The following is a 14,245-nucleotide window of genomic DNA, read 5'->3' as shown; positions in this document are numbered from 1 at the left end:
GCCGGCTCAAATACAAACCGGGGCTAAAGGGGTGAACATTTGACCCTTTTTCTACTAGTGGTTCTCCTATGGTTCAGACCACTCTGCCACGCCAACCACTAGATCACTGGATTCATTACCCCTCGATGTTCTACCACGGCAACATTTCACATACTCTTCACCCTTCTCCCCCCCTCCTAGAAATATCTCATCCTCTCCTCCGCCCGCATAGCTTTGTTCATTCTCCGGCGATGATTTTCCGGAGATTCTGGTGGTGGTGGAGACCAACGAGTGACACTCATATTGTACTAGCCAACATGGCTTGCCACTCACTCAGGTGTAGTTTTAGAGAGCCAACAAACGTCTCCCCTTGCTCAAGGAAAGGCACTAGCATTCCAAAAGGCTGTAAACAAAAGAAAGTCAACACTGTATGACAAAAGGAAGACACCATTAACCAACCAACCAGGTAAAGAGTTTACAAATTGCATTGGGCGGGGAAGCCCATATAGACTTGACAGAGACATAGACACCTGACGAATTTTTTTTAAGAGTTGCTAGACTAGAGTTACTACGCAAGATTCCTCATTTTATTTTATAACCACCCGAAAGCCTGACACATGCATGTTGAACATTGTTTGCATCTTCAGAGATAAATACACCCCATCTTGGGAGGGATCGCATGGGGTGCTTTTTTTTTCCAATTGCTACTATTTAGGACCATAGGCTGCGATCTGCTGCTCCAGCTGCATCAAAAGAAGAATAGAATAATGATTACGACATGCCTAAAGCGCATAATGTTTGTCAAGTCACAAGGATTCACAAATCAGCCATCTTACAAGGTGGTCGGTATTTTATCCCATACATCTAGCAAGTGTAAATTATAAAACAAAGACATTTCAGAGACCTCAGAAACCAAACAGTATATCTAGATAAGTTTCAACACCAACAGGAATGAGAACAAGATTACTCTTTTTTATCTTAGAAGCGAGCAATCAACATAATATAGTAGTGTGAAGTTGTAAGTCAAAAACAAAGATAGGCACATAAGGTGCTTACATGCATCATGGTCTGGAACTTGTTGCGCACATCATAAAACTCATTCCTCAAAAGAGTCAGCACAAAGAGGCATCTGAAATAATGAAAACATACCACACTCTTAAATTTTGAAGAGATTAAGAAAAATGAACTAAAATTGTTCGAAAACGGTAACCATCTATTTGAAAGAAAGAAAGAAAGAAAAAGTCAATCCATCTTAGAATCTAGTTGTCCTATAAAGAGAAGTCTAGAGCCAACAAGTTAATATACAATCATCAGAGATTGGCTTATTCAGATAATGAACCAAATTCTACGAATCATTTGTTATATGAAGTGAACAAGCATGTTAGTTCTTAAGAATATTTGATTGGTATGAGCTTAATATAGTACTTAATAGACAAAATCAGCCGGCAGGTTTTACATGCAGAATTTGAACAATACTGTGAGTGTAGAACAATTATTGTGTAACATATCTTCTATATCTAAATAGTTAGCCACCGCTAATATATTTCCCTCAACATGCAGGATTGTCACCACGCCATGTAACATGCATGGAGAAAAGGTCCAGCTCAACATGCAACCATGCATAGAAAAATTTCCACCTCAACATGCAAATACACAAGAGAATTTCCATCATGCTATGCTATTGATAATTAATAAAAAAGTTACAAATATACAATGATCAATCATAACAAATTATATGTATTTTCAATTTTAGTTTCCATATTACTACTCCAAATATTCACATTCTATACAAATCATTCATCAACAACGTGTGGAGTATCATCTAGTATAAATACGAATTGAGTACTGACCCTTTGGGTTTTTCCTTATAGAACTGACGGAAGTGCGTGCAGGAGACGCTCAGTTTCTTAGCACCAATGCTGATACATGCCAAAGTGAGCAAGATCAGGAAACTAGAAAAAAGAAATCTCAAACTTAATGCCATGGCATGTTGATACAAATAAGCATACTTGCGATGTCATGATAATATTCTTGAGGAGCCATTTCCTATCATCATCGGTTGTCGCAATAAAATAAATTGTTCTATAAACCATAAATAAAAACACTAATGGCATTACATGCAATAGCAGATCAGTAGTTCCAGAAATGTTTACGAAACGACAAAGTTTTCCTCTTTTTTAAAAAAAAATTGACAAAGTTTTCCTTGTTGAACTATAGGGTTGCCATTGGCAGGAATACCAACAATTATGTTACACAAAACACAACTAGACTCGGGTAAGTAGTTATGTGTATACGACAACCGCAATCGATACCGCACCGACGACACATTAGAATAGAAATAACAAACTAGAAAATGTATCATTGACGTTACGCAGAATAGCAGATCATTAAAACCAGGAAGGCTCGCAAGACGACAAAGTATTCCTCGTCAAGCCATAAGACACATGGATACCGGTACTTCCGTTACACAAAACACAGCTAAACTCAGCTCTTCTACTTATGCATATACGGCAACAGCAAACGACACCACGCCGACACATCCAGACAGAACGCGCGCGGAGAAACCAAAAAAGGAAAAAACTACCATATTTCCTCACTGAGCCATAACATTCCCATTGCCATGAATACCAATCAGTGCTTCCATTACTCGAAAGGCATGAATACCGGTATTTCCGTTACTCGAAACACAACTAATTAATCAATCTCAATCGCTAGAAACATGTGAAGTGTATGACAAACACATCTGAATCGCACGACATCGACTCGGTGTAGCTAGCGGAGCAACAAGCAGAGAGTGAGACTTAAAAATGGGCGGCACGGATATATTGGAAAAGGAAGGGGTTTTATATCATCAATCATCAACAACCTGATGCAGCTCCCCTTGAGCTGACGCACCAGGGCGTCCGCCTTGTCGACGTCCACCACGGGCTGCTTCCTGCAGCGAATCAGTCAGTACTCAGTACTCAGTAGCCGAGACGAGGTAATGACGAAATCATATATAGGGAGAGAGACGGCGGCACGGACATGAGGCCGGCGAGCTCGCGGATGAAGAGGTTGACGGCCTCGGCGACGAAGCCCGGGGCGCGCCGCCGTCCTCCTCCATGGCCCGCAGCTGTTTGAACTGCCCGTCCAGCGTGCCCTAGAACAGATCGGTCATGGATCACGCCCAAGGCAAAAAAAAAAAGGTCAAGCCACTGGTTCTCGCTCACCGACTGGCTATAGCTAGATGGGAGTGGGAGGGTAGGGACTCACCGACGGCGTCTTTCCGCTGTCTGTGTGTCCACCTGTCCACCGCCAACGAGTGAGTGGTGGCTTACTCGGAGATTGTCTCATCGTATGGGCAACGAACTAGCAATGAACTCTGGTGTGGTGCCGGTTGTATGATGATATCTCCGGCAAGCGACGCTTCTCCCCGCGACGTTCCAACGGCGGCCAGCAACACACAACACAGTGATTAACAGCCAGCAGCAGCAGTTTCAGAGAAACGGCAAGCCTTCCACCTTGTGCAAAGGGGGAAACGGCACCGGCATTTCCAAAGACGTTCAAGGGACCCCAACAACATACAGCAACAAGGTAAGAGTTTACACGCAGCCTGGGGGCGGACACGACACAAACAAGCATAGCGTTGACACGTACATTGACGCAGGGCAAGCAAGTTGCGTTTCAAAGGGTCACGAGTCCGGAGCTCCGACGTGGGAATCGGTCGGTCCGGTTCCGCACACACGCCTTCCAGAGCCCCCGACACCCGTTACACTGCCTACAAGCATAAGAGATACATACACGGGGGTCACATGGAGCTAAGCTCCTTTTGCTTCAGTGACTGCTACTCTACTTGGGACTGCAGGCCTCGATCTGCTGCTCCAGCTGCATCAAAACAAGAATCAGTGAGCAGTGATCAAGACAATACCAATCTGTCGATTATGATACTGACGAGAAGTTCAAAGCCAAAAGCCAACATAGGCACATAAGGAGCTACCTGCATCATGGTCTGGAACTTGTTGCGCACATCACAGAACTCACTCCTAACAAGAGCCAACGCCATGAGGCACCTGAAATAATGTGAACATAACCCACCGTCAAATTCTGGAGAGGTTAAGAGAACTGAACTGAAATGGTTCAGAAAATGTAACCACTCTGTTTGGGAACAAAAAGAACTCAAGCCATCTCAGAATATAGTCATGCTACAAAGAGAAGTCTAGAACAAACAAGTTAGAAGAGAATCGCCAAAGAGGTGTATTCAGATAATGAACCAAGTTCTATCAATCACATGATTGCAGATGAAGTGAACAGGCAGGTCCGTTCTTAATAATATGTATTGGTATGAGCTAAATATACTGCCATACAAGACAAAATAAGCTGGCAGGTTTACATCAAAAAAATTGAACAACACATAGAGTGGAGAATAATTACTGTGCATCATACATAATAAGGTACTGAGTACTGACCCTTCTTTGCTTTTTGCCTCATAGAACTGGCGGAAGTGCATGCAGGCGAGCTTCACTTTCTGAGCACCAACACTGAAAAATTTCAAACAAGCGCCAATCAGGAAATTAGAAATTTCTAAACTTATTTAACTCTGCGCATGATGATACCTGATACACATAAGAAAATGCCAAAAAAATTTGCTCAGAGCCAGGCAAGTCAACAAATAAATGTTCACAAAACGATGAAGTTTTCCTTCCATAAACAATCGGCAGGAAAACTGATAATTCCATTACACAAGATTTACTAAACTTGGCTCTTCTATATATGGACATAGGGCAGGGCAAACGCCATGGCGTAGACATCCAGCACCGACACATCCGAATAGAAACAACATCGATGCCACAGACAGATCAGCAAACAGCCATTTAAGTTATGTAGAATAGCAGATCATTAATACCAGAAATTTTCCAAAACGACAATTTTTCCCTTGCCAAGCTACAGTAATGCCATTGGCTGAATAGCAGATTCAATGGTACAAGAAATGTTCGCAAAACGACACGAATGCCATGCCCACTGCACCGATACACTTGAATAGAAACAACACCGATGACGTTGACAGACCCAAAAAAAAAAGCCATCGGTGTTACGTAGGATAGCAGAACATTAACACCAGAACTGTTTGCAAACCGACCAAAGTTTTCCTCGCTGGCCCATAAAATTGCCATTAGCAGGACCACAGGAGTACAGTTCCATTGCACGAAACACAGCTAAACTCAGCTCTCCTACTTATGGCTATACGACAGCGGCAAACAACAGAAACCGCACGCCCATGATGTACACACACTGCACCGACATATCCGAATAGAACAACATCGATGCCGTCAACAGATCAGAAAAAACACCACTGGTCACACAGAACAGCAGATGATCAACACCAGAAATGTTTGCAAAACGACAGTATTTCCTCGCCGAGCCAGGATATTGACATTGGCAGAAATACCGACAAATCCTTTGCAATAACTGCGACTAAACTCAGCTCTTCTACTTATGGCTACACGACAGCGCAAACGACACAAGCAGCATGCCCAACTGCACCGACACACCTGAATAGAAACAACATCGATGCCGTTGACAGACCCAAAAAAACCACCATTGGTGTTATGTAGAATAGCAGATCATTAACACCAGAACTGTTTGCAAACCGACAAAAGTTTCCCTTGCCGGCCCATAAAGTTGCCGTTGGCAGGAGTAGACAACTCCATTGCACGAAACACAGCTAAACTCAGCTCTCCTACTTATGGCTATACAACAGCGGCAAACGTCGGAAACTGCATGCCCATGACGTACACACACCTGCACCAACATATCCGATAGAACAACATAGATGCTGTCGACAGACCAGAAAAAACCACCACTGGGTTAGGCAGAACAGCAGATGATCAACACCAGAAACGTTCGCAAAATAATAGATATTTCCTTGCCAGGCCAGGATATTGCCATTGGCAGCAATACCAACAAATCCTTTGTACCAATTGCGGCTAAACTCAGCTCTTCTATTTATGGCTACACGACAGTGCAAACGGCACAGCAGCATGCACCCACAAATCATTTGCACCAATTGCGACTAAACTCAGTTCTTCTATTTATGGCTACACGGCAGCACAAACGACACAGCTGCATGCACCGACAATCCTTTGTACCAATTGTGAATAAACTAAGCTCTTCTATTTATGGCTACACGACAGCGCAAACAACACAACGGCATGCACCGACACACCTGAATAGAAACAACATCCCAAATTCCGTTACAGGGAACCCAACTAAACTCAGATCCTCTACATATGGCTATACAGCAGCCGGAAACGACACAAGCAGCATGCCCGTGACGCACACACTGCACCAACACACCTGAATAGAAACAACATCAATGCAGTGGACAAACCAGAAAAACAGCCATCGGCGTTCCGCAGAATACCGGATCATCGTTACCGGAAAATGTTCGCAAGACAGCAGATATTTTTCCTCGCCGAGCCAGGATATTGCCATCGGCGGTAATACCGACAATTCCGTTGCGCAAAGAAATAAACTAAACTCAGCTCCTCTAATTACGGCTAAACGACACACTGTGCGCCGACACATCTGAATAGCACAAGATCGACACAGCAGGGAACAAGCATATATACAGTTAAAAATGAGCAGGGTATATTGGGGGCCAAGGCTTGTCATCATCACCTCGAGCTGCTCCCCTTGAGCTGGTGCACGTGGGCGTCCACCTTGTCGAAATCCACCACGGGCTGGTCCCTGAACAGGCAAAGCAGACAGGATCAGAGGCGGCTCCACGGCCGAGACGGTACAAGCAGAGAGAGATGGGGCGGGGCACGGACAGCAGGCTCCCGATGTCGGCGATGATCCGGTCGGCGTCGTCGATGAAGAGGGTGGCGACCTCGGCGACGAAGCCCGACGCGCTGCCCCCCTCCTGCAGCGACTGCAGCTGCCGGAACTGCTCGTCCACCATACCCTAGGGAACAGATCGGCCACGCCGGAGGCAACAGGTCAGGTCAGGTCGAAGCGACGACGACGACGGCAACCCCCTACCACGAGCGCGCGACGACCAGATGGAAGGGGAGGGTGCGGAGGGGGCTCACCGTGGCGAACATGTTCTCGAGGAGCGCCTCGAGCTGAACCCTGAGCGCGGCGGCCGCCATGTTCAGGGGCTCCGATCCGGAGGCGCTGGAGTCCGCGGGGGCGCAGAGCACGCGCGCGGGGGCGGACGCCGGCGGAATTCGCGGCAGCGGCGGCGGAGTGGACGGGGACAGGACTGTGGGGATGAGCAGGGGGGGATGGATACGGACCCGACCCGCTATATACTCGCGTTGATTCTAAGCTGTGCCGGCCGCTCCTTTTGATTTTCCAGTTTTGGAAAAGTTTTTGCAGCTCTTTGCTTAATTAAACTACTAGTAGGGCTTTTCCTCTCTTTTTTTTGTGGTTTTTTTTACCTTTTTGGAAAAAAAATATTTGGAATCTTTCTTTCTCGATTATTAAAAGGATGAGGGGCTGGGCGTGGGGGTATTTTTTTTCGAGACGTCTGAAACGGACACTCAGGCGTCACCATATAGGATCCAACCACAGCCGGTTAGATCTTGGGTTTTCAACCCGGAGGGCACGCCTGAGCAGAATCCGGAGCAAAGCCTTCAACAACAAGAACTTGGTGTGTAAAAATCGTCCGCCGGGTAAAACATTGCACGCCTAGGGTTTTCATGAAGGAGGGGGGATATGGCGTGTAATTATTTCATTTCTATGTTTGTGTGTTGGTTCAATGGGCACGAGAGAAAGGAGAAGCTACGGCGCGACAAGAGCAGAGGAAAGAGCTCGACAGTGGCACGTGGTCTAGAGGGAGGGATGGGTGGATTAGGGGAACAACACCATGCCTCGCCCAACCACAATTTGTCGTAATAAAAAGCGGGCACGTCAAGTAACTGGTGGAGTTGGCGGCCGAACAGGAGGGCGGCATGGGGAGGGGAAAGAGAGCATTGGTGGAGAGGGGAGGGGAGACTCGGTGGAGCGATGGGGTAAGGAAGAATAAGAAGTGGTTGCACGATAAGCTTAGACCACCACAATCGTGCGAGCCCTTGGCAAAATGGAAGCTAGACATTTTCAACTTGAAAAAAGCGGCAGTTCCAACAATTTAGCACTTGCACATGTGTTCCGAGGCCTCATGTAAGCAGTGGCGGAGCTAGGATCAAGTATAGGGGGGCCGAGTACATATATTGATCTAATCTTGTTGGTAATTACTCGTCGCTGCTATTAAAATTGTCGATCGTTGGGAGGCCAGGCCCCTGCTCGTCCCCCCTAACTCCGCCCCTGCATGTAAGTGATCCGGGTAAATGCAATTGCCTTCTTTAAGTGAGAAATGCGCAACAAATATCTTTTGTACTCCCTTCGTATCTAAATATAAGATCTTTTAGAGATTTTAATACGAATTATATATGAATGGGTATAGACATATTTTAGATTATAGATTTATACTCTGTATGTAGTTTATATTGAAATCCCTAAAATGGCTTATAGTTGGGAACGGGGAGAGTATTTGCCAAATCATTTGTCAAATCGGCGACACATTGTAGGGTGAGGGCAATGTTATCGCCATATTGAAAAGTACACAGAACATCATTGTATGAAAACCTTCTTAAATAACCTTTTAAGATTCACCGCCCGAAAAACATACCGATGAAATAGTTCCTTTTTTCATTCATGACAGGTAGTTTTTTTTTTTTGAGAATTTTTTTCATTCATATCACGAATCAGTACAAAGAAGTTGACCCTTATAAACACACTGAAACGCAAACACAAAGGACCATGAACACCTAGAGTACCCTAAGACAACCATAACACAAGAAGATCTCCGGAGCCCTGTGTCATCATCCCTGAATCTTGAGAGAAGACCCCTGCAGCAGAAGGATTTGCAACCAGTCACAAGCAGGTCATCATCTTCGACCATGGTACAATTGCCGCCACGCAGCTTCCAACAGCCGTCGCCATCTTTGGCTTTGAGTACCGCAAAAAGTGTCCCTTCCAAAGGGAAGAGAACTCGAGTCATCCGACCGGTCCAGCATCGTGGCCGGGCCATCCGCCCGGACAAAGCAGGATCTCCCACCAGCATCAGCACAGAGGAAGGAGAAGAACAGCAGCAGCAAATAATACCAACAAGGAAGAAGAAGGGTCTTCGTCTTCCTGAATCCCTCGGCCTGTGCCGATGGACCTCCAGCCACCAAAGCCCGTGACCTCGACGAGACCCGGGGATCCCCAACTCCGTTGGCTCCTAGACGAAGGCAAAGGCCTCGCCTGACCGCGAACGGAGCCCGGAGAAACTTATTCCGACGCGACACCACCGCAACGGCCTCGGCAGCGTCTCCCTCAACCCTAACCCTACCACATGCCCACCTAGCGAACAGACCCGAGGTTCCCCCTCCCTCCCGCCGCCGGAGCGAGAGGGAACCGGAGGCGTCACCGGCGACGCGCGAGGGCCTCATCGCCTCCTGATCGCCTCGTGCGATCTGATCCTACTTTTCCGGCTTGATTGGTTCTCGCTCCGTCCCCCCGTTAACTTTAGAAAACACCATGTTTGCTTTAGTACTTCTTTTACATGCACATTTTGAACACAGAACAATGGTCAAATTTCGCAGTATTTTAGACCATATATGCCTTATTGTCCAGATCCTCATATATTCCCAAACAGAGGAGCAACTAATAACAATTTGGACGGCAAGCATCGCCATAATCCATCAACACGATGATTCCATCAATTTTATACTACTACAATTAAAATATAATATCATGCCATGATCAGATCGGTCTCCAAGGCCGGGATATGCTCCCTGTTGGCCAGGGAGATCTGTCCAGCACCACATTCACCCTTGCTTTTGGTGGAGCACATGATCCTCCTTGTCTCTCTGTCTCTCTGTCTCTCTGTCGATCTGTCTCCATGCCTCTGAATTCTGAAACTTTTCTCTCCATGATTGTCACTCTCATTTGTTAAGGTGGTATGTATATATCATCGTGGGAGCACATGCTGGGGGATCGAGACTTGATCCCTGGCCATGTGAAAATCACTAGGCTCTGTACTCGTCGCTGCAGTCGCCGATGACCTCCATCAGGTTCCTGCCCCGCTGCGACGCCTCGGTGATGCTGCCCATGTCCTCCTCGTCCAGCAGCAGCGACAGGATGGCGTTGGTGTCCCTGATGTGCTCCAGGAACAATCTTCCGAACTTCAAACTAGGTTCTACTGAAGAAAAGAAGAAGAAAAGGGGATGGAGGGGAGGGAGCAGACGTGATAAGCTTGACTCCGGTAAGCTCGCAAAGCTCTGCCATCTTTTTCTGCGGGCGCATGTCCACAATAGAATGTTGAACCTGGCAATTTTACATCATCTTTCGTTATTTTATCTGAGGACCATATGATAATGAACCTGGCAATAGGATGTTCACTGTTGATTATCAACAGGGATCCATTTCCAAATTCCATCAAAGGTCATGGGTCATAGCCCCCGTTTAAAAGGTCAGCGAAACTTTTCTACAGTAGAAACGAAACCCAGGTACTTAGTGCTCTGAATGCAGTACTACCAAAAATACTAAAACAGAAGTATATAGGCAGGTGAAGGCAACCATGCAACAACAATACTCACACCATCAGCCACCTCTCTCAGCATAATATGGATCTTGTAGAGGCAGTGGAGCTCAGGGGCACAGCCAGGATTTCGGCATAGGGGACAGAGGCAAGCACATTTGATAAAAAAAAAATACATATTTCAGCATATTGTGATTGTGGCCGCGGTGCAAAGGCTTGCTGGCCACTGTTGAGGGAAGAGGGCAGTACTCTTGGTTGCTGGACAGGGGGCGGCCGCGGTGCAAAGCCCTGTTGGCCACTGTTGACGGAAGAAGGCGGTACTCTTGCTTGATGGACAGGGGACGGCCACGGTGCAGAGCCCTGTTGGCCACTGTTGACTGAAGAGGACGGTACTCTTGGTTGGCATGTGCAGCAGGTGCAGCTGGTAAGGTACAGGCTGGTCAGGTTTGTCATCTGCCACAGCCAGGCAGGCAGCTTCTTCCCAGGGTACCTCGTGATATGCAGCTCACGGAGATTGGCATCAGGTTGGAGGCCTCCAAGAACAACAAGGCAACCATTACCTTTACCTTTACATGGATCATCTGCATCGTTCTCCCAATCAAGCTTGAGGACTTGGAGAGATGCTTTTATTGCAAGTCGAGCCTCCTGCGCTTCTTTCTTGGTTTGGACGGCTTGAACGCCCTTTATGCTCAGGGTCCTGCTAATAGAGTTCATCTTCCCAAGCTCCAACATGGTATGTCCATTTTTATGGTTTTTATTGTGGACATGAAATTCGAGCGACCCTTGCAGTTTCTCTAACTTTCCAATGCCACCAATCTTGGCGATGCCCTCCATGTCCATCTCCATGTCCATATCAGCCGCTGGCGACCGAGGCTTGCTGACGTACACTGTCTCAAGGAGTAGTAGCTTGGTGATCTTATTGCCATCAGCACGAGGCTGCTCCACGGTGTTAGGAAAACCTAGGTATCGCAGATGTTTGAGCTCACCGACACTATCAGGCAGCCGAGTTATGTGGGTATCCGTCAAATCCAGTACCTTGACGCGCTTGAACTTTCTGAGTGTTCTGTTTGCCTCACAAATGTCACTCCAAGGCGAGGAAGGAGCTTCCTTGTCTGTGAAGACAACCAGCTGTGAATTCATGGCCAAATTTCTTTGCTCTCTCTGGTTTGAGCTTAGCTAGGCAGCTGGTAGTCACAGATAAGTGGCGAACTGTTGCAGGGACGATTATGTCTGTTGAAGATGAACCATTGTCAATGATCATACATTCAGTGCGAGAGACCCGGCGTAGCATAGAATGGATGTGCACATGGATCACATAGCGGCCGTCCCTGACTTGTTTGAATAAGGACCGATCCACGAGATGGTCAAAGTATCCTTCCGCGACTTGCACTTCCGTGTCGTCAATAATACCGTGAGCTAGCCACATCTTGGTTAACTTTTCAGGGTGGAAGTGGAACTTCCAGTCAAATGGGAAGATGCTGCAGAATGCCAGGCAGCTCTGTAGCAAAGGTGGTAGATGACGGAAGGTGAATAGATGATCTTCATATAGGCGTACTTTTCGAGCAGTTGACCTAAGATGCTGTGCTTCATATTGGCCTTCTGAGTCTCACTGTTGGCTGTCTTGAGCTTATCAACAATTCTAATAGCTCCTCGTGGGGATCCCTTCACCTTGCCAGCAATCCGTTCCGCTAGGCTAGATATTGGGGAAGTACAACTTTACGCTCTTGAGGAAATTTTGCAATGTACTTTTCGAGCAGCTGACTCATTATCTCTTCACTGATCCCATCCAGGAAGACTGTTGGATTTGCATTTACTGTCGTGGAACAAACCTTGTCTCGAGTGGTCATTACAACTTTACAATTTTTCAGCCCCTCGAAAATGGCCATGCCTCATCTCTTAGACTATGTGAAAACTTGCACATCAAACTTGGACTGATTAGCATGGTAGAGCTGGCCCCCATCCCTCCATGGCCTATGATGGCTATAACCTTATTCTGCTCGACTTGAAGCAGATCCATGAGATCACCATGTTGCTGGTGGTACCCGAAGAAGAAATCATCCCGAGTTGACTGGCCCGTTTCTCTAGCTTCACGGAAGATGGCAGAATCTTGAATAACGTTGCCTTTATCCTGTAGGAAGCCCTGCGCGCTATCGCCAGCTGAGTCCAGCTTCTGGAGCACAGACTTGAGCGGACAAGTAAAGTGTAGTGCAAACTTGGAAGAAATGCCCTTGGGCTTCCTCTTAAGACTCTCCTACTCGAACAAGTCCAGAATCTCATCCGCTTCATCAATGGCACCCTTGAGCCCCCACAGAATCTCCTCCCCTTCTCCCTTGTTGATGAAATGTAGCTGGGCTTCATGAACAGTCTTCTTGATGACCTTAAGTTGCCAGGCCAGGTTTTCCAGATTACTACTGACCTCCTTGAACGATTCTTTCGTCTCCTTTGCGTATTCATATGCTGCGTTGATAGACTTGGTGATGACGGGCGTGACGAACCACCCTACCAGGGACAGGGAGACGACAAGAGCAGCAAATTCCATCATGGTTGCCTCTGGACTGGACTGGACTGGACACTGGACTGGTAAGAAGAAAAAGGGAGATTATTACATGTCATATGCCATGTGAGGGAGCAGCAGAGGAGAAATGTATGTAGTATATTACAAACCTGATAGTTCTGTACTCGATCGATCGATCGGCTGCAAATTCGATCAAAAAGGCACCAAGCCACCAAACCGCAACAGCTTCTGCTACCATCCCATTCCCATGCATGGTTTTGTAAAATCATCCGTGGATTAGCAGAGCTTATACTTGGTTAATCGATTGACGTACACTAATACAAGAACTCATCTAGCTAGCGGCCTCAATCAAGAAAAGAAAACTCACCTGCGAATTCGATTCAACAATCTGGCTCCAGATCTAGCTCTAGGTTGGTTGGTTGCTAAATCCTGGTTCACAGTCACATCACACCATATGGAAGAGACCTCTTCATCTTGGCATGCAGTCTAGTCTCTGGTGAGAGAGAGAGAGAGAGAGATCGATGGAGATCCGATATCCTATCAAAGGAAGGAAGGGAGGAAGGAAGGGGAGCTGGAAGGAATATGAGCCGTAAGTCAACCAACGGAAGGCATACGATTTTAGGAGGAGAGGGGAGCACAGGAAGGTTGACTTACGGCTCTCATGAACAGATACGTCCCGAGCTTAGTGTGTAACGGGGGCTAAGAGAGAGCAGTCGCGAGATGAGCACACCACTTTTTCTTTATTTGCCCCTACATCGCCTAGTCTGCTCTGCTCTTTCTCTTTCATACCCCCCTCCCTTCTAAATATAAACATTTTAGAATATATGTATGTATGTAGACATATTTTAGAGTGTAGGTTTACTCATTTGCTCCATATGTAGTTCATATATATTGAAATCTCTCAACGGTCTTATATTTACGAATGGAGGGAGTATAATATTTTTTTCAAACATAGTACAGATGCATAAGCACATAAACTCACTCCTATAAACACACGCGCACACACTCTATCTCTATGAGCACCGCCGAGAGATTGAGTCAACACATCATATTAAGATTGAAGAAGACACCACAGACGCCTTTGTATTGGACGGAAAGTCTCCTCCACTGAACACACATCACGGGAAGGCCTGAATAAATCCCGGAAAATGAGAGCATCAGTGTCAAGTTTAGGACTTGAACCGTAGTGGACTGAGGATACCACC

General features: G+C 46.5%; 2 protein-coding genes and 2 pseudogenes across 2 annotated transcripts; all 4 read right to left on the bottom strand.

The window, feature by feature from the left end:
• Positions 1–410: 410 nt before the first annotated feature.
• Positions 411–3,437, bottom strand: LOC123087386 (histidine-containing phosphotransfer protein 2). Its single transcript, XM_044509389.1, has 6 exons — positions 3,232–3,437; positions 3,004–3,118; positions 2,846–2,914; positions 1,830–1,898; positions 1,036–1,108; positions 411–722 (listed from the first exon to the last, which is right to left on the bottom strand). Coding segments are annotated over exons 2-6 (249 nt in total). The 5' UTR covers positions 3,006–3,118; positions 3,232–3,437; the 3' UTR covers positions 411–686.
• Positions 3,438–3,508: 71 nt separating this feature from the next.
• LOC123087385 (histidine-containing phosphotransfer protein 2) lies at positions 3,509–7,311 on the bottom strand. Its single transcript, XM_044509388.1, has 6 exons — positions 7,050–7,311; positions 6,789–6,922; positions 6,637–6,705; positions 4,425–4,496; positions 3,956–4,028; positions 3,509–3,843 (listed from the first exon to the last, which is right to left on the bottom strand). The coding sequence occupies exons 1-6, from the start codon at positions 7,107–7,109 to the stop codon at positions 3,808–3,810; spliced, it is 444 nt and encodes a 147-aa protein (XP_044365323.1). The 5' UTR covers positions 7,110–7,311; the 3' UTR covers positions 3,509–3,807.
• Positions 7,312–10,466: 3,155 nt separating this feature from the next.
• Positions 10,467–12,411, bottom strand: LOC123083991 (putative disease resistance protein At3g14460; annotated as a pseudogene).
• Positions 11,637–13,773, bottom strand: LOC123087384 (uncharacterized; annotated as a pseudogene).
• Between the last annotated feature and the right edge of the window lie 472 nt (positions 13,774–14,245).

This window comes from Triticum aestivum, chromosome 4A, assembly GCF_018294505.1.
Source record: "Triticum aestivum cultivar Chinese Spring chromosome 4A, IWGSC CS RefSeq v2.1, whole genome shotgun sequence".
NCBI classification, from domain to species: domain Eukaryota; kingdom Viridiplantae; phylum Streptophyta; class Magnoliopsida; order Poales; family Poaceae; genus Triticum; species Triticum aestivum.
The sequence above is the reverse complement of the archived record's forward strand: the minus strand, read 5'-3'. Positions and strand labels throughout refer to the sequence as shown.

What these genes read in the sequence shown, in the direction of transcription:
- LOC123087386 (XM_044509389.1), bottom strand. An exon ending in TATAAGGAAAAACCCAAAGG is followed by an intron (nt 1,109 to 1,829) that starts GTCAGTACTCAA and finishes TCATTATTTCAG; the next exon opens with ATGCCTCTTTGTGCTGACTC. An exon ending in AGTTCCAGACCATGATGCAT is followed by an intron (nt 723 to 1,035) that starts GTAAGCACCTTA and finishes CTTTTGATGCAG; the next exon opens with CTGGAGCAGCAGATCGCAGC.
- LOC123087385 (XM_044509388.1), bottom strand. Translation starts at nt 7,109, where the DNA reads ATGGCGGCCGCCGCGCTCAGGGTTCAGCTCGAGGCGCTCCTCGAGAAC. An exon ending in GCCGACATCGGGAGCCTGCT is followed by an intron (nt 6,706 to 6,788) that starts GTCCGTGCCCCG and finishes TTGCCTGTTCAG; the next exon opens with GGACCAGCCCGTGGTGGATT. An exon ending in GAGGCAAAAAGCAAAGAAGG is followed by an intron (nt 4,029 to 4,424) that starts GTCAGTACTCAG and finishes ACATTATTTCAG; the next exon opens with GTGCCTCATGGCGTTGGCTC.